The 21326-nt window shown below is 34.8% G+C and overlaps 1 protein-coding gene across 1 annotated transcript in view; it reads right to left on the bottom strand.

Annotated features, from left to right (window-relative positions):
• Positions 1–21326, bottom strand: part of LOC132718068 (synaptic vesicular amine transporter-like) — a 107617-nt gene that overhangs the window by 33027 nt on the left and 53264 nt on the right. The window contains exons 3-6 of the mRNA XM_060701685.1: positions 7605–7938; positions 6847–6905; positions 5683–5766; positions 4529–4621 (exon numbers count right to left, since the gene is read on the bottom strand). Coding sequence (XP_060557668.1) covers positions 4529–4621; positions 5683–5766; positions 6847–6905; positions 7605–7938 — 570 coding nt within the window. The remainder of the gene's footprint in view (positions 1–4528; positions 4622–5682; positions 5767–6846; positions 6906–7604; positions 7939–21326) is intronic.

Genomic DNA, 21326 nt, shown 5'->3' with positions numbered 1-21326 from the left:
CGATTCAAAGTTAGTCCGACGCACATCAAACGAAGTGTCATAAATCGGCTGTTCTCTCCCAGACCCCTACGTTGTCCGTTAAATTATTGTATCACACCAAAGGGGGTGACATGATGCGGTTACAAACTCTAACAACTTTAAATGACCCAGTGACATCTGACCAATTAAAATGCTGCTGATAAATATCATTTTATAGCAGAATTTCTTCAAATCTTAATGTGATCTACTGTCCGTCTGGTATCTGTCGCAGATGTCACGTGGCTATCGGTAAAATTTGAGGCACTCAGGGGGGAAAAATAAAAAAGAAAATTTAACGGTTTGTACTTTTTGGTTTAAAAATTTTTAAAGTTAATTTTTCCCTTTTATTAAAAGGGGCACAACATTATCATTATTATTATAATATTATTAGGATAACAGTGCCATTAGTATATATGAAATTCCGTTAATATATATATTAAAATAAAACGAAAAAAACTGTGCTCCTGACAGACTTTTTTAAGTCCGTGCATGGTACGCTGTACAAATAAGAACGGGATATTATATATTTTTTGTCCGGTCAGTTCATATAAATGCTTGACATAATTTAATAGAAATAATAGGTATTTCCCGATCAATATGATCTGACGTTTTCATGACTTTTATTATCCCGTATTTTATCTATGGCACGGCATACATAGATTCAATTTTCTTCTGGGGACATACAATAAATTGTGTTCGATTTACAGTGAACAACATATGCAAAAACGTTCACTGAAAACATATTTTTCATATCATTTTCATTGATTTATAAAGAATTAATCTTTTCCGAAGACTATCGTAAAAATATTTTAGATATGTTGTCTGTTTCTTTTAACATTGTTAGAAAACGAGGTTGAATGTAAAGCAAGCTTCCGTACTTAAGTTCATAAACTCAATATAATGTCTATCCGATTACGGGATAAATAAATAACTATTTTACACATTATGGATAAAGGCAGCTACATTGTTTTAACCCCCTCATGGTCGTGCGATTTACCGCTATGCTTAATTATTTGTTACATCTCGGTCGACAATTTCTTAATTTATAAAATGGCTACTTAAATGGTAGACGATATAATGTTGACATATTCATAATAGATGCACAGTATTTTTATGATACATGTATTACGTGTAGTATCGACTAATAACAAATAAACCGGTGATTCATGGATATAATTATGGAACTTCCGATTTCCCTCATTGATGCCTCAATAGGGGGCGGCGCGTTATCGATAATTGACAGGTTACTCGCATAGCAGATAAGAATTGTAAAGGTATCGTTTTAAAAAGTTTAAAAACATAGTTTCTGGACTAACTGCTTCCAAAGTTAAATCATGAATGTATAAAATTTTAGAAAAGGTTAATAAATCTACTTAGCAAAAAATCTCATTTTAGGTATTTTAGTGATAATTGACTCCGTTGTCACCTTAAGCATCAAATAAAGTATCGACCGCCATCTTGAACTTCACCTCAAACATTTCAATGTCAAGATCAAAAATAAGTCAGTATACAGTTTTTAAGCAGAACTCAGTTGACACCTTCAGACCTCTGGAACCTAAAGTGCGTTAATATGTAGCATATTAACGCACTTTGCGGTCAATTTCTCGATTTTGACCCCAAAGTGCGTTGGACCCCAAAGTGCGATGCGAAGTTTAACGCACTTTGGGGTTAGACCCAAAGTGCGTTGGACCCCAAAGTGCGGTGTTACAATGCTCTGTATACAGAACCATAATTATTCAGGGGCCAAAACTCTATGTTCAAAGGTCCGACAATATCCCCTCCCAGTTTAATCGGTGGAGGATAATAATATGACATACTTAAAAGTTTTCATATCTTCAAGATTCCAGGCCAGCAAGAGGTGAAGTTCACACATAGGTCGGAAGAATTGAACGTCTTGTGAAAAGGATTATTGTGTACAACTTTGAAAGAAATACATCAAACAACAAAGCATTTGAACGGAAAACGTGCATTAATATACAATATTATAATGCACGAAGAATTAATATCATTTAATTATAAAGTTGGACTTTATGTTTGGTGGTTAAATTTGTTTTCGCCTCAGAGTTTCCAATAGAAACGTTCCCTTTTCCAGTGGGTTGAAAAAAAACTGTCGTTAAATCTACCGTGTGTAGAAACATTTTGAGAATATAACGAATTTTGAAAACGTTGATAAATCTTTGTTTGTTTATTTTATTTCACTCTATTTTTTTCAAGCGAAATACAAATTATTAAAAACTGAAATAAATGTAAAACTTAACTCGTTTGCGACATTAAAATAGCGTACTATATTTGATTGTTTTGCACGTGCTGTTTGGCGCTACATTGTGACGTCACGTAAACAACACTTTAAACGTCAGTACAGCGTTTACGACTGAATAAAAAGATATTGGTGTTCTGATTCATTTTCTTAGTTAGACCATTTTCTTTCATTCTAGATAGTTTTCACAACAAAATTCGACAACAAATGTTTTTATTTATCAGATTTTTCAAACAAAATTGGCGCCCTCAATGTGAAAATACACAGGGAGATAATTAAGAAACGGCGAGTGCATTGTTTAACAAATAATATATCCCAAACTGTGATTTTTATCGTTCAGCAATAACATCCACTGTTTGAGTTCGGATTGCGAGGAATTATATCACCGAGGGCGTTAGCCCGAGTGATTATATAATGATGCGCACCGAACGACAAACAGTGATGTTTAGTCCATAGAAATCATTGTTTAACAAACACACACTTTCGGTTCTTCTATTTTCAAAAGGGAAAATGCGAGTCGTGTTAGAATGTAGAATAATGCACGCTTCGGGCCGTCTTTGTTTATAAAGAAAAAAATCCGATAGTGTTAGAATACCTGAACTTTTTGCATCCCAGTACCATTACAAGTAATGCAAATTGGCATGCAGTATCATTACATTGCATTACTCTCAAGAAAAGTAATGCATTCCTACCGCATAACCATTACCAGTATCATTACCCCAAGCCTGCTAGCGTCACATTTGTTACTGTCAAATCACTTAAAAAATCTCTGCTGTGACGTGGAAGAACCACCAATTCACTTTATCAAATACAACCTTTGCTCGCATTTTTTTTCTACCAAAATGTCAAAAACATATCCGTGATGAAATTTAAACAGAAAATAGCTTAAATTTAGACATCTATGGCCATGCAGCGTGAAAAAAAATTGTCCAATAACCTGTCCGCCATTACGCGACAAGCCAAGAGGGCTCCCGCATTGGTTCAGTCAGACCTTTGAGAAGCACAGACACGAAGCGATGCGCGAGAGACACGAAAAGTGAAATTCTGGCAAAACATGAAGCGAAGCACGATATTCTACCTGGAAATCTCGCGGTACGGGATACTTCGGCATTGCAAGATCTCGTGTTACAATATCGCGCCGCGCTTCGTGTTTCGTCGGAAATGTCGCGTCTCGCCCGATTCTTTGAGTTCCGATATTCCATAAATATAGAATTACCCGGATTTGTTTAGGAACTCATGCACGTTGAATGTGCTTTTTCAATGGTGGATCTGAAACAGCAATTCTCGGAAAATGGCGATTTTTTATATACATGTATTTCTGATGAAAACAAAATACGTGTGGGATGGTCGTCTCATTTTTTTCCTTAGATCATTTAAAGGTCTCCGTGTCCGAGTGAGTTCAAAAAACCACTTGCCCCTAACCGCTGTAGGTTCGACACTCGGAGCGTCGAACTATTCATGCGAGGAAGCCGGTCCAGGGTCCAAATGCAAAATACCTATCCGCGTGCTCACATAATAGTTATCGCGTGCGCACGCAATAACTATCCCTTAGAAGGTAATAGCTATCCGTGCGCACGTAATAGTATCGCATGGCCACGTAATAGTTATCTCGTGCACACGTAATGGAACTATCCCTATAGAACGTAATAGCTATCGCGTGCATATGTAATAGTATCGCATGGCCACATAATAGCTATCTCGTGCACACGTAACGGGACTATCCCTTTAGAACGTAATAGCTATCGCGAGCGCACGTACTAGTATCGCGTGGTCACGTTATAGCTATCATGTACACACGTAATAAATAAAAAATCCTATGTACCCTTTATGCCATGAAGATACTTGTTGTTGCTTAGAATATTTCTGAAATCACTTATAAAACTTTAAGCATCGGAAAGAAACGTGTCAAAATTAATTAAGATAAAAATGGACTCGCTTCAGATTTTCTTTGTGACACACAGAACAGGGATATTCTTTAAGTTAATATGTGACTCATATGCAGAGGCGGGAAGTTTTTGATTGACCGGAAGTGACCTAAAACGGTATTATAAATACAGAAAACACAGAACAATGGCTGGTAGCCGGAATACGGACGGGAATAATTATTATCTTTTTAGAATTTTATGGAAGAATGTGAGACAAATGTGCTTCAAGTGTCCTGCTGTCTCATTTCCAATTGTCGCAAATAAGAATGTTTACGAGCAGATCGGTCACACCTCGTGAGACAATTGTGCTCCTACAATGCATACTTACTGAGTACACCGAGGGCAAGTCCACCTAGGGCGATACCCATTGCCCGCCCTCTCTCGTCGTCGTCGGTATACCGGCAAGCTAACATCCCCATTCCTGGTTTAAATAAAATATTACATATTTATAATAAGCAAAATTCTATATCAGTATAGTGTAGGCGTATTTTAAACAAAATTGTATTGCCATCTTTTCCAATGGAGCCTATCAAATTAAAAAAATCCGTACAACAGTAAAAAGCCATTGTTATTAAGGCATTGCTTGTAAACGTGAGAGGCACGAACGGGCACCTGAGTAGAACAAGCGACGTTCCGTAAGCTAGCTGGATAGCTTCCTCACATGAAAGAATCCAAAGAACCCACAGCGGTGAGGGGCAAGTGGTTTGAAGTCAACGACCCTAACCACTCGGCCACGGACGCCCCTTGTCCTGGAATTACAAATCGAAGCCCTTTACAAATCGAAGTCCTTTGTTTCACGCTGAACAGACGCATTTCTAATTATTCGACAGACTAAATGAAACAGTTGTCTTATGATGCATACATGTCTAATTTTGATAATTGCTGTGCTGTTTGGAGCAATGAAAATTTTAGGTCTTTAAAATCAGTTTAAATACAAACAAGATCTACCATGATGGTTTAAAGCAAAATATCTCAAATAAGAAATCAAGATATTCTGAAAGAACCTGGGTGGATATCATTCATTGAACGATTTGTCTAATAAATCAAATTATTGTTTGTTGTAGAACCAAATCTTAATTGACTCAATGGAATAATTGTTGTTGTTGTTTGATGTTATTTTTATGTGTTCTTTATATATGTTTTAGAAGACCACAAATCAAATTAAGATATATTATTTGTTTGTACGATGACATAACATGTGTGACCTTTTTTCAATAACGATACATGTGTATTTTTGTAATTAAATATAAAAAAATGTGGCACAATTAGCTTTGAAAAAGTAAATAATATACATTTAAGTGCATCCGCTAATGTAGAATACACGTTGCTAGATGAATCAATGGATCTCTGTTGATTATATATTACCATACTTTCATTTGAAAACCATAAATACATGTACATCCCAGCAAGCATATTCTCTCAAACGTAAAGCATAATTTATATATTTAATTTATATTTTATATAAACTTTCTAGAATGTTACCTGCAACACTTGAGCAAGCGGAGCCAATGCCCTGGAATGCTCTGGCAACAAATAAAACTGCATAGGTTTCTCCAAAAGCAAATACTGAAACAAAAGTAATGAAACCGTTATATAAGCAACATTTACATTTTCTTAGACAAACATCAGTTTCTCCGTTACATTGAAGTATGATCGATAATCAAGTAGCGTATTTAAACTGTGATAATTATTAACTAACAAGTATATTGAATGCAATGCAAGAATATAATTACTTAGCACTTGGGTACTTATAGAAATTAGCTTAATGTAATATGCACATTAACCCTCAGAATTGAGTACTTTTGTCTTCTTCAAAACTAGCATTATGTGTTTTTTATCATAATGTATCAAGAGCATGTTTGATGAGTCTAAGGAAGGTAGTACTGAGTCTTAAAGTAACCGAAATGTAAACAAAGTGGTATTTTGCAAAAGAAGCAGAGGATGATTCAGTTCTATTGACAATTAGTAACTTTCTGGACACCGTAACAGGATGCCAAAGATAAAAAACATAGGAGAAAACAAACTTTATACCATTGCTGTGGCTTAATATGCCTTTAATTAAGTTAGATCTTCCTAGAATTGTTAACATCGATTTACATTGAACAATCGTGATATTTGTTTAAAATGTATGTATATATTTACATGTATTGTAAAACATGTTTAGTACAACGTTACATTGTAACTGCATTAATTTGTGTGTAATGGAATCAAAACACAATTAAGCAATTTTAAAGATATGTTACCTTTGACAGGTTACATAGTCATTTATAAACGGGTTTTTTATATATAAACTTGGATTGTAATAGCTTACACTTTATTCATATTGGGCCATTTAACCTGTTAAAACTCGTATATCTACATGTTTAATTTGGGCATCTTTCAGTATGAGTGGCAAAAAAACAACTAATGAAATTTGTAGCATACAGACGTATCTTTTAATAAGACAATATTTGTAAAGCTAACATATCATGAGATCAAAGTATCTTTGAATACAATTATAACAACGTAAATCATTGAGAAAAGACATATTGAATTATTTGTATCTCGCACTCCCTGGCAATAATTTCCCTAACGCTACAGAGCACTATACGAATTCAAATTAGCAAGATAGGAATTAATGCCTGTAAGCCGGGCATCTGTACTTACTTACTGTTGATGTCATCATTATAACGAAGCCGGTAAACATCGGTATAGTATAGCCGATCCTACAACGATATCAATGACAAAAAATTAGCAAAGACTTTAAACTGTATCCTTTATCCTAGCACATTACCTGTTTTTTGTTGTTGTTGCTAAATTCGATAATTGTTATTAACAGATACAAATAAATACACTTCTCGAGAAATAAGGCATTATTATAGCAACTTAAATTGATTGTCTTTCTTTAAAATAAGCAGCGTGCTAAAGCCAAGATGCTAAAATGTTCAATAGAAATGTGTTTTTAAAAAATTTCAATAGTCAATTATTTCTCGGGCCCAACGGTACGGATTGACTGGCGGTCTTTTCCGTGAGCATAGAACATAATGTGTCATACTTTTCGGAAATAACATTCTACGTGGACTTTTGTTAAATTTATAGCAACACAAACTTTGGGAACCCTTCATGATTTACATGTTAAACTGATTTTGTTTATAGGCAATACTACAAAGCAAATCTTCTATTTACATTTTCTGCCAAAACGTTTATGATAAAATTACAAACCATTTAAACTATGAAGAAGATTTTTAAATAATATCCGAAAAATCATGTTACGAAAATATATTGTTAAAATAGTAAAGAATTAAAAAAATAATAATGTATAAGTGATAAGTTATCAAAATTCAACAAGTAAACAAAATAAAAATGTATAATAGTAATTATCAAAAAAGTGTTTATGATCGCTGAAACCTACTAGTATTACAGACCTGTTCGTAATGGGTCCAACAAATGGATTGAACAGCATCTGTACAAGGGCTTTAGATCCGAACATGATACCTGCTTTAACGTTGGCGTCCCCATATTCCGCGTATTCCTCTTCCTTCGCTTCCTTTTTAAGTATCTTTTCGGCAGTTTCGTTTCTTTCACTTTTACATTCTTTGGGATTTTTGGTAGTAAATTGTATATCACTAATATTAAAGCCAATGACTTGATCGTCATTGAGAATAGTTCTATCTTCACAAACTATGTCTATTTCCGTGACATTGCGTTTAGGTTCAGACTGTTGTTCCAACTTAAGGATAAAGTTCGGTACTATAGGCACTGTAAAAAGAGTCATAGCATGTTAATTACATGTACGAAATAAATCCGACATAAAACCATTTTATAAAATCATATAAAAATCTCGTTATAATACTGCTTTCATGCGGGCGTGCTTCATTAATATGCTTCAGTGTATTCGAGTATTCTTACGAATGATGCGTTAAATGCGTTGTACATGAATACATCAAGATTTTGGAAAATGGTTAATGGTTAGATGAGCTAAAGGCAGAAAAAGGGTGAAGGAAAATGCGTTTATAAAACAGAGAAGGAGGTAGTAGTAATATATGTAATCACTCTAATAAAGTTAAGTAAAATAAACCTGTTAAATTAACTGCTACTTATGTGATCACTAAAGTCAAAAAAGGTGGCTACTGCGGAATTTTTTTATCATTGGACAAACTAGATTTACTAGGTTAAAACTCTATTTATAGATGTAGAAAAATCTTATATCTTTTAAAACTAAATCTATCTCGTAATCTTCCGAATTTGTTAATTATCAATGTTATTAGATACTAAGATGGACTTCTCACTAATGGGTCGCAGAGAGAGAAGCAGCTATCAGCAGCCAGTGGTCGCTATCAGCAGCCAGTGGTCGTTATAGCTACGGTCAACATGTGTATTTTAAGTTGTTTATATAGACCGTTGTTTTACCTTTTTTAAAACTAACACTTTATTTCATTTTATATTTAAATACTTAAGTGCTTAAATTGTGAGTATCATTTGAGAAGGGAATATTGTGATAAAAAAGTAGGTTTCCTTTTATCGTGTATTTTTTTATGTTAAATTTAAACGGGAAAATTGATTTAGCTTTTCTAAACATAAACACTCATATATGTCTGGACGTCAGACAGTATATTTATGTATCCATGTGTAGTTATACATTATATATAACAGCAATGTTTTAAAAGCCACCTATTGTCTAACACCACAGAAATGCATATTCGTTGACTTCGTAATAACGCTTATATCCGAACTCCATTGAAAAGCCACCTATTGTCTGAACACCCACAGAAATGCATATTCGTTCGTAATAACGCTTATATCAGAACACCATTGAAAAGCCACCTATTGTCTTACACCACAGAAATGCATATTTGTTGACTTCGTAATAACGCTTATATCCGAACTCCATTGAAAAGCCACCTATTGTCTGAACACCCACAGAAATGCATATTCGTTCGTAATAACGCTTATATCAGAACACCATTGAAAAGCTACATTCGTCTGATCAGCACAGCCAAAGTACATATTTTTTCGTTATAATGCTTAATATCCAAACACCATGGAAAAACTAATATTGTCTGAACACCACAAGCAAAATACATATTTGTCTAAAAACATCATGGAAAAGCCTAAATTGTCCGAACACCACAGGCAAAAGACACGCTTGTTCGTAAATTGTTACTTATCCATACACCATGGAAAAGCTAAAATTGTCTGGACACCATAGGCAAAATAAATATTTGTTCACAATAATGTGTTAATTACTGATCATTTAGCCACATTGGGCAGCTTCAAAACAAACAATTTGTCGCTTGATAAAGTTAATCATGCGCATATTTTGGTAACGACCAGACGATAAATAAATCAGCAAACTGGAGCAATGCAAAAAATTTTTTACTAACGGTTATAATAAACCGTTGTAAAAAAAAGAATGGAAAATCATTGCAGTTATTCTGAATATTGTTAATTATTAGTTGAAATAAGAAGCAATGATATTCAGTAGAAAAGGAGTCATTGATCTATTAGTTAGGGCAACGGTGGCAGTTAGACAGTACCATGGCGAAGCACGACTAGTACATCGTATGTCATGTTGCGCCATCGCACTGTCTTTCTGTCACTATTGTAATGTGTAGGCGGCTGGATAGCTCAGTCCGTAGAGCCGCGGTACGGTATTCCTAGGGTTCCGGCTCAGTCCGTAGAGCCGCGGTACGGTATTCCTAGGGTTCCGGGTTCGAGTCCCGGTCAGGCTGCACATTTTTCTCACCCTCTGGCATTGGGCGCCAACGTGGGCCGTGACTGAATATAGCTCCGAATTTAATATCATTGCTCTGAAACCCTGAGAAATTCGGGGACGAATTTCAATAAAGCGGAGAGTATGTCACGGTTCAGAACTATCAACTATTTTGAGGAGAAGACAGGGGTAAGCGACCGGATAGTTCAGTCGGTTGAGCCGCGGAACGGTATTCCGAGGGTCCTGGATTCAAATCCCGGTCAAGCTGGACATTTGTGACACGTAGTAAATGTAGGCAGGGAACCAGACTGGTTCAAGAATGATGCAATGAAACATATGGACTTGTCCGATTGGACAGCGGAACACTATGCAATTACAGAAAACAAAGGATTAATATTAACAATTAGTTTAGCCTACCAAAATTCCTTCTTGAACAACCCTAAATTTAGAAACATGGTTATAAACAGGAGTAGAAGTATAAAGAAGTCGGAAGCTGACTTAACTTAAAATTTTATTCTGATAATACCTTGGTAAATTGCACTTCAAACTATTTAACAATGAAAACCCATGGTCACTCACTACCACTCGCTTACTTCGTTCAATTACATAACAACACCAGACAATTTAACCTTAAAACAGACTATACGGAGTTTCTTCCTCTAGCACTTCTGAAGGCAGGGAACCAGACTCAATTATACGATGCAATAAAACATGTGGACTAGTCTGATTGGAAGGGGGAACACTATGTAATAACAGAAAACGAAGAAATAATAAAAACAAGCAAAAATGACATTTATATTATAGTTGTGATAAAATTTCTGATGAGGAATTACATATTTTGCCATTTTGTTACTAAACCTTCTCCGTTTGTTCAATGATCTCAAATACATTGTTTTCAGGTTACGTTGTTTACCTCTTAATTCAAAATAAAACTTCCTAATATCAAGAGGTGTGTGCTCATACATTCTAAATGTCAGGAAGTTCAATGTCGTCACGTCTCAAGTTGAGTTTCAACAAACATAGAAAAGGAATTATTCATTCATTATCCCTCATGAGAAGAAATAATAATAAAAATGTCCATTTTCTTCCTTTTCGTCCCCCCGCGAGGATGTAGACAGTGGCGCGTCAAGTCACTAAGAAAAGAGTGAAATAAAAGAAGACGTATAAAAGATACATGTATTATATACCTACAAGTTTACAGTGGAAAAATTGAAGGTTGTGATAAAAGTAAAAACAGTTTTGCACTCTTTTATGGTGAGATATGCTCAAATTTGCTAATATTGGACTGGTTTAGAGTGGATAGGCTGTTCCAGTTCATGTATAGTAGTCTGTCTTGACTTAGATTATCCTATAGCTAATCATGTAGGCATGTTGCGAGACATTCCCTCATGGGATAAGATGATCTTCTATTGGTATGGCAACTATATCATTAGTGTATTTATACATCATGGAGTCTTTCAGTCAATACGACAAAGATCTAGTATTTTCATCAAGTCGTAAAATGTCTGAAAACAGGGCAGATTGCTACGTGTGCTTGCTTTACCGTGGCAGCTCTCGAAAATTTTAGAATTCAGTCACGGTTTTGAGAAAATTCTACAAGAAGATTATCACATCATTTGATATACATTAGAATTCCGGGTACCCTCCAATAAATTTCCAGGATATCTTAAAGTAACAGCAAAGTTATCTATAAAAATATTACTTGTAATAAATCGAGTAATATTTTCTTTGACCGTATATAAAAGTCACGTGGGTTGGCTACATTGTAGAGGTGTTAAAATATAATTGTAATACACCCTTTGTTAGCCATTGAAATAGTATTAAATGTATAAAGGACTTTCAAAAATGGTTATTATTCAGAGCGGGCGCTATGGTGCAGTGGTAACACTGTCTGCCTTCAAATCAAGGGGTCGTGAGTTCGATCCCCCGCTACTCCACTGAACGAATGAATGACTACAAGACTGACAAAACCAGGACATCGACACAGAATGACGTCAACGATAGATACAAGAAAAGACCTTAACGGATCAGGTAACACGAACCAAAAGTACAAGACCGAAGACGACGACTGATAAAAGAAGAAAGAACGGGTACAAGAACTGAGAACGAGCACCGATAACAGAAGAACAGAGACAGTGACCGATAACAGTAAAACTGACAACAAACAAACAGACACGTCGACCGATAACAGAAGAACAGAGACAGGGACCGATAACAGTAGAACTGACAACAAACAAACAGAGACGTCGACCAATAACAGAAGAACAGGACAGGGACCGACAACAAACGAACATACCGATAACAGAAGAACAGAGACAGTGACCGATAACAGTAAAACTGACAACGAACAAACACAACAAACAAACAAACAGACACGTCGACCGATAACTGAAGAACAGAGACAGGGACCGATAACAGTAGAACTGACAACAAACAAACAGAGACGTCGACCAATAACAGAAGAACAGGACAAAGACCGATAACAGAAGAACAGAGACAGGGATCGATAACAGAAGAACTGACGACAAACGAACAGAGACAAAGACCAATAACACAAGAACAGAGACAGGGACGGATAACAGAAGAACTGACAACAAGACAACGGAGACGAGGATTGATAACAGAAAAAAAGAGACAAGGACCGATAACAGAATAACAGAGAAAGGAACCGATGACAGAAGAATTGACAGGGTAACAGAACTGACAACAAGACAAACAGAGGCAAGGAACGATAACAGAAGAACTGACAACACAGAGACGTCCACCGATAACAGAAGAACAGGACAGGGACCGATAACAGAAGAACAGGACAGGGACCGATAACAGAAGAACTGACAACAAACGAACAGAGACAAGCACCGATAACAGAACTGACAAGACAACGGAGACGAGGATTGATAACAGAAAAAAAGAGACGAGGACCGATAACAGAATAACAGAGACAGGAACCGATGACAGAAGAATTGACAACAAGAAAACAGAGACCAGAAGAAAAGAGACGAAAACCGATGACAGAAGAACGGAGAAGAACGAAGACGAGAACCGATAACAGAACAGGACAGGTACCGATAACAGAAGAACTGACAACAGGACAACAGAAACGAGGACCGATAACAGAACATCTGACAACAAAAGAACTGAGACCAGGACCGATGACAGAAGAACGAAGATCACGACCAATAACAGAAGAACTCACAACAAGAGAACTGCAACGAGGACCGATAAAAAAAGAACATAGACGACGACCGACGACCGATAACAGGTAAACGAACACCAACACCCAAGAGTAATCAGATAAAGGTGCCTTTAATAGGAATCTGAGTAGCCACACTATGTGCTTGCATAGAGTGTCAGATAAAATACATGAAAGCTCTATATCTAGCAGATAGGGCAGGGAACAAGAGCTGTCCGTAAGACAGCGCGCTCGACTTTTTTAGTGCTTGCCTATAATACAAAAAAATTGACAGTTAAGGGCCATAATTCAAATAAAATCTTTGACAGAATTACCTTCTCCTGGACATGTTTGGGAATCATGATTGTAAACAAGTATTCCAACTTTCAAATTAATATCTCAAACAGTTCAGTCAAAAAGTGGACTGGTACTAAAAACTTAACCAAGATTCTAAGTCGATAAAAGGCCTTAATTTTTAAAACAAATCCTTGACAGAGTTACCTTCTCTTGCGTACAGATGGGGGTAATGATGTGAAATAGCATTAAAAGTTTCAAAGCAATATCTCAAAGGGTTAAGGCAATAAGTGGATTTTACCCATATTCAATGTATTTTCTAAGTCAAAAAGGGGCATAATTCTGTCAAAAACCTTGACAGAGTTATGTCCTCTTGTCTGTTGATGAAGGTCGTGATGGTAAACAAGTATGGTCAGTTTCAAAGCAATACCTCCAATGGTTTTGAAATAAAGTGAGGTGGTACAAAAAACTTAACCAAGCTCAATACACTTTCTAAGTCAAAAAAGGGCCATAATTCTGTCAAAAACCTTGACAGAGTTATGTACTCTTGTCTGTAGATGGAGGTTATGATGGTGAACAAGTATGGTAAGTTTCAAAGCCATACTTGTAATACTTCTGAAATAAAGTGGGGTGGTACGAAAAACTTAACCAAGGTGTGACGCCAACGCCGACGCCGGGGCGAGTAGGATAGCTCCCCTTTTCATAGAAAAGTCGAGCTAAAAATGTATGTGCCTTAAAATTTTTACTTCTATATTACTAATATTGGCCTAAAAAATGTTCGCCATCTTGGATTTTTCGACAAATATTGGATTGTTTTGTTTTAATTCTGTTTTTGGTGTCTAATTTGTTTTTACCTGAACATGCTTTGTGACAAATTTCAGGCTTTTCCATTCCTTAAAAGTTTTATTTGCTATATCATCCACTTATGATAAAGAAATTTGGCGGCCATTTTAGTGGTCATTTTAAATGGCCATTTCAATGGTCAAGATCAAGTTTTTCAATTTGGTATCCACCTTTATCGGATTCAGCAAACCTAAAATAGGTAAAATACACCAAGATACCACTTGTACTACAAAATGCCTCTAGCATCTTATAGGGAGCCAAATCCTCAAAATCAGTCCTGTCTATAGTAGGCGCAATTTTCAGTAACTATAGCATCAAACACTGGATGTGCGTCCAAAGTCAGATTTGCCCCAACGCTTCTTCTTTGGATATATTCCTATCTGATCAATTTTAGTTTGACTATTGGGAAAGGGGACCAAACTACAGATGCATATTTTAGTTGTGTTGAACAAGGATATGCCAAAGCCGTAAAGGGTTCTTAGTTTACCTTTATACATATGTATCACGGCACAAAAAGCATATATGACATTTATAATTAATTGTAACTTTTTCGTGCCACATTTTACAACAAATACAAAATTTGTTTCCCACTATGTTTGAAACGATCACGGAGTGCGTGCGTTCCGGATCACTAGTCATGACCCGACGCGGTATAAGAAAAAAGGCGCGAAAATGTCAAAATATGAACGTTTCAAAGCGACATTTCTATGTCTTTAATGTTTTTGAAGAGAGATTTTGAAATATAAGTACAAAGATTGTGGCACCGTTATATGTCGCAACGACGCTAAAATTAATGTTGCACTTGCTGCTAATTGTCGCATTATTGCCGTTATATGTCACAATCGCCGCTAAATGTCTCCAAATTTGTTGCCGTTAAATGTCACAACACTACCGTTAAATGTCGCAATATCTTAATTCATATATTCATTATAATTTTACTCATTTAGCAACGTGGATTCGAGCTACGACATCAGCCTGAGATTGATCCAACTCACCAATATTTTGATTCTAGAAAAATTCAATCTCAGATCAGAATTTTTTATATTTTGTGTCGGCATTTCGCTTACAAGCATATCTGCCTGCGGTTTTATATATGTGTTATTTTTTGCCACAATCAGACTACAGTTAAATAAATTTCATTGATGCAATCATCACTTATGGTCAAGATGTGCAATCTCAGTTAACTGTCGTGTTGTGACATTTAAGGGTAAGGGAAAATGGTGAGACATTTAACGTCATCATTGCGACATTTAACGGCAAAATATTGTGAGACGTTTAGCGGTGGTTGCGACTTTTAGCGGGCAATATTGCGACATTTACCACAAGTGCTATATTAGCGTCATTGTGACATATAACGGCGCCACAAATATAAATTTTTGTTTATCTGCTGGAGGACGGGTTGTTTTAAGTTTTTGCATTTTCACAGAGTATACTAAATTATGATGTCTTTTATTCACATACTTCATTTGTAAACCAAGATAATTCAGTTTATATTACAGTGCTTTTATCTTATAAAGATCTTCAAAAAACTGGTTCATACTCATACAGGATGTTTTACGTTGGGTGGGGGTATTAAGACTATGGAACTGGATATAAACTGGTAATAAAACAAATCTTCCTTATGTCATGACATTATGAAACATCTGAATAAATCCTTGTGGATTCTATTGTGGTGAAAAGTAAATGGAATTTCTTCTTGCATGCTTTCTCCCATAAATCTTCAAACAGAATACTCTGGACAATAGTCAATTTTGAAGAAAAAAATCCAGAAAAATATCAATGGTAACTTTTATAGTTTACAAAAATCAAAAATGGGATGTTTACAATTTAACCTCGTTTTGTTACGTTTTTATTTCAAATAATGAAATAAATCATTTCCATTTGAAATGCGACTATATATTTTTTTCATATCAAATTTGTTATTTCTATGTTATATTATATATATCTAAGTTATTACTTGAGCATACTGTCTGTAGATGCTTGAAAGAAATGTTTTCTTGTGTCATATTTTAGTATCTTACATTATTTAAAGTATTTGTTAATATTCACTCATTTAAAGACAATCCCTTTAATATTGAATCTTTAATAAGGACAAGTTGTTCATTCACGTATTTATACTAAGGTTTTTGAACGTAAAAAGAAACAGATGAGATTTTACGACACAAGTCCATTGGAAAACTTGTAAGTTTCTTGTCTGAAGAGGTTTTCACTATATCCATTTATTCTAGTGGAATGAAGATCTAACGCAAATCCCTCGCAAAAGAGGCAATAAACACTTTAACGTCTTAATAAAACACGGCAGGCTTTTAAGTTCTCTGGTGCGAGACCAACTCATTTCCACCTTACATGGAAAGAGGTATTATAAAAGTGGACCAAGATCAATAGATGCAAAGCTCTGAAATCTTTACTTTAAGTGGCAATATTATCAGTAAATGGTACTGAGCAGCTTGAAATACTGACACGTGTTAGACTGTACGGGTATGTAGGATGCCCTGACCCATGCGTATTGTCATCATTTGAAAAAAGCCCGTTTAATAACCACGTGATTTCGGACTAGACTATGTTAAGACAACAGACAATGGTATTGTTTGATTTCTATTTTGTTTGATTTCTATTTTTAGGAAATAGATATCAATTCTGAGTGCATTGTTGTAGAATAATGCACGATTTGAGTTCAAATGCGTAGTATATATAATCACGAAGGCTGATAGGCCTGAGTGATTTCTTACAAAGCATATGAACGAAGAGCCGTGCACACGGGGGAGGAAGTGTTACACGAGGGATGGAATTCTTATGATAACTTGTCAAGGAGTTCTTGTGATAACTGCCACGGAGTTCGTCGGAAAACTATTGTATATACTGCAAAAACACTCGTCAAAAATGCTTAAAATCTGGTAGTTTTTAGTAAACATTTTTAACATTATATGTCCTCATTTTTGTGCAGAAAATGAGCGTACTACATTTCATAATGATTTACAACCTTACTGAATAATAATAAAACGCTAAAACGTGACGCGCAAGAAACACATTGGCAGTAACAAAAGTTATCATAAGAACTCCAGGACATATTTTGAGTTATCAAAAGAACTCCGGAACATTTGAAAAATCGGGTATAAATTTGTTAGCCGGGGTTTTATGTTTGCAATTTTGCATTATAATTAGGTAATTATGTTTTCGCCTCAGAGTGTCCAATAGAAACGTTCTTTAAAGGGGCTGTTCCAGTCAGTTGAAAAAGACTGTCATTAAGTCTACTGTTCGCAGACACATTTTGAGAATAATAAATTTTGAAAACGTTGATTATTGTGACGTGACGTAAATAACACGTTAAACGTCTGTACAGAGTTAATGACTGAATAAAAAAAGATATAACTGTTCAAATTTATTTTCTAAGACCATTTTCTATCATTCTAGATAGTTTTCAGAACAAAATTCAACAAAAAGTTTTTTTTTTCAAATTTTTAAAACAAAATGGCGACGTAAATGTGTCGGATTAAAAATACAGAGGGAAGAAAAAAGAACGGCGAGTGCATTGTTTAAGAAATAATATATCCCAAACAGTGATTTTATCGCTCAGTAAAATCACTGTTTGGAGTTCGGATGCGAGGAATTTTATCACGAGGGCGTAGCCCGAGTGATATAATGATGCGAATCCGAACGGCAAACAGTGATGTTATCACCGATTTGGATATATTATTTCGATTCTAACACGACATCAACAAATAAATGCTGCCGTACCTGATTATGATATTAACCTAAATTGCGCCTGATTTGTTTCCGTACTTATTATCAGCGCGTCACATTTTTAGTGGTTACGTCACGTGAATAATGATTACGTCACATGTCTAAATATAGAATGTCAAACTGTGATTTTATTGCATATTCTAACCAGACATGGGGCGATTACTTGACAATTGTAATCGATTAAATTATGATTATTTGTTGAAATGCTTGATTAAATTAAATTACTGATTACTCCATTTTGACATTGTAATTGATTAAATTACTGATTACTGACAGGAGTAATCAGATTACATTTATGATTACTGATTACATGTACCTGGGAAGTGATTTTTCTCACTTAATTGGGAAGAGGCCTGAGCCTCTTGATTTGGGGAAAAATTATCGCTAAAATTGCTGATTTGGGAAGTAAAAAAGCTGGTTTAAGTTCAGATTTGTGGGAAAACTGCATGATTTTAAAGAAAATTTCAATTGGGAAGAGGCCTTTTTTCGGAGTCTGTTATATAAGTAGGAAAATCACTGCTGGGACATACATCCCAGCATGTGCATAAGTTAAGAAATGCAATGGTTCAACACTATCGTTTTATTGAACATTTCAATACAACAAATGTACAAAAAAATAATCCAGCTTAGTTTTACAGTAATTAATTCTGTCTACATATGTACATGTGTTGCCTCCTATTTACTAAGCTGTATTCTCATATTACATTTAATGTTCATTAGTTTTTCAAATGTATTTGGTTTCAGGAGGCACAAATGTATTTGGTTTCAGGAGGCACCTTGTAGGAGTAAAGATACCACTTTTGTCAGTAATTGCAGCATACATGTATTTTTGCTCTTTACTGAACCTGTAAGGTTTTTTTTTTTTTTTGATGCGTTTATTTAAGGTCGCCGCCGGAAAGCCCATATGGGCGACCGTACACTCAAGTCGGATCATCCTAGAGTGTCCCGCCGAGATTTTTTGTCGATTTTTTCCAGCTTTATTAGTGGAGGAAGACCCCAGGTGCCCCTCCGGGCATTATTTCAGGCACGAGCGGGCACCTGGGTAGAAACACCGACCTTCCGTAAGCCAGCTGGATGGCTTCCTCACATGAAAGATGAAAATGTATTTGGTTTCAGGAGGCACAAATGTATTTGGTTTCAGGAGGCACCTTGTAGGAGTAAAGATACCACTTTTGTCAGTAATTGCAGCATACATGTATTTTTGCTCTTTACTGAACCTGTAAGGTCTTCTCAATTAATGATAATATACCTATCCAGGCCATTGTTATAATTTCACACCTAAATTTAAGTGGTATAATTGTGACAATCATTTATGTATTGGGTCAATCTGTCAGTGATCTTTTCACCACCTTATTAAAACACAGGTGTCATCAAATCTCACCTGGGTGCCTGCATTTAATTTATCTACAATACTGAAGACAATGAGTAGGCATTGACACTGGTACTTTTTAACTTTTATATGTACATGTATGTTTGTTCAGAAATTTTGTTTAGCTTAACAGGTATTGTAATCATACATGTAATCATTGTGATTACTGATTAATTGGTCTTGTAATTGATTAAATTATGATTAAATTACAGGAAAAAAAATTATGATTACTGATTACTGTGATTACTCAAAAAATTGTAATTGATTAAATTAAATTAAATTACTGATTACGATTACCCCATGTCTGATTCTAACACTTCTCGTGATTTTGTCACTAGAGACAAAGAAGAAAAAAAACCGGTGTTAAATTGCCAATAATCACTGGAAAGGGAATATTTGTATATGCGGCTGTTAGTTAACAAAGCCATTTAAAGTAATAATAAAAAAGCATTTTTATTTATATTTTCAGTTTTTATAATCTTTTTTCTCATACAATACCGAAATAATATCTCACATACACTAGATCTAATGCTACAGATTTGAAAACATATCAGTGACAAAACGGCGCCAATCCGTATGCAGCTTAATGACGTAATTCTAAGTATATAACTCATTTATAAACGCTGACGTCATTTCAAACATACAATAATCACAATACAATCCATTCTAAGATGTAAATTTTTAGTGTTGAAAATTTGTTAAAGATTTCTTTTTTCTTATTTTTTCTTTTGTTGAATAATTTCTATATCTTAGTAACAGAAGGATGCGAAATCGAACAGCGTTATACGGAAATCGGAACAAATTAACATTAGTGATCTCCCTTATTTTATCTTGTTAGAATCGAAATAATATCGGTCTTATCGGTGTTTATCGGCTATTTAAAACCGATTTTGTCGTTTTGATGCGAAAAAATTAACCACTTAGGCCTACGGCCTTCGTGGTCAATTCCTACGCATCAAAACTCCAAACCGGTGATAAATAGCGTAGAATTACGAAATATTAATTCAGTTTTACGAAATAATAATTCGTTTTTACGAAATATTTATTCGTTTTTACGAAATATTAATTCATTAGTACGAAATGTTAATTCGTTTTTACGAAATATTTATTCTTATTACATGCTTTTCGGTGGTTTATAGAAATATATCCGTGAAATAAAAACTGATAATTACACTGTTTTAAACAGTGAAATTATCAATTTGATAATTTCACTGTTTTTAATATTTGAGCCCGTTACGTTGTTTCAGTGAAATACAAGCGTTCACAGTACTGGAAACCAACTTAATGACGTCACGTCGTAAATGACGTCACGTTGTATTATTATTTTGCGCCCTTTTCAACTAGTACTAAGTTAAAATGCCTTTTTAAACGTTTCTTTGCATATAATAAAAAGAAAATTTGTTTAGTTCAATGTAAGATTGAAATATATTTCACCTCGTGAACACCAAAAGTTCATATTTCACTCGTGGCTGCGCCACTCGTGAAATATACCTTTTGGTGCTCACTCGGTGAAATATATTCCGATCTTACACTGAACTAAACAAATATCCTCTATATTATTACGAAATATTAATTCGTAATTACGAAATATGAATTCGTTTTTACGAAATATTAAGTCGTAATTACGAAATATTAAGTCGTTATTACAAAATATCAATTTGTTAAGAAATAATTAATCGTTTTTTACGAAATATTAATTCGTAATTACGAAATATTATTCGTAATTACGAAATATTTATTCATAATTACGAAATATGAATTCGTTTTTACGAAATATTAATTCGTTTTTACGAAATAATAATTCGTTGTTACGAAATATTAATTTGTTTTTACGAAATCTTATTTAATATGTATAATAATATAAATTATATTCATATACGAAACTCGGCTGGTTAAGTGTTAAACAGAACAGAACAGAACATGAATTTTAAATACACATTAGTATGTCATGTTGCGAATTTTGACGGCAAAATGTAATAACTTTAATGACAATGAAAATATAACAAAAATGTAAT

Source organism: Ruditapes philippinarum, unplaced genomic scaffold (assembly GCF_026571515.1).
Source record: "Ruditapes philippinarum isolate M1 unplaced genomic scaffold, ASM2657151v2 ctg2287_1_1_1_1, whole genome shotgun sequence".
In the NCBI taxonomy this organism is placed as follows: domain Eukaryota; kingdom Metazoa; phylum Mollusca; class Bivalvia; order Venerida; family Veneridae; genus Ruditapes; species Ruditapes philippinarum.
This window is presented reverse-complemented; position numbering and strand designations above follow the sequence as displayed.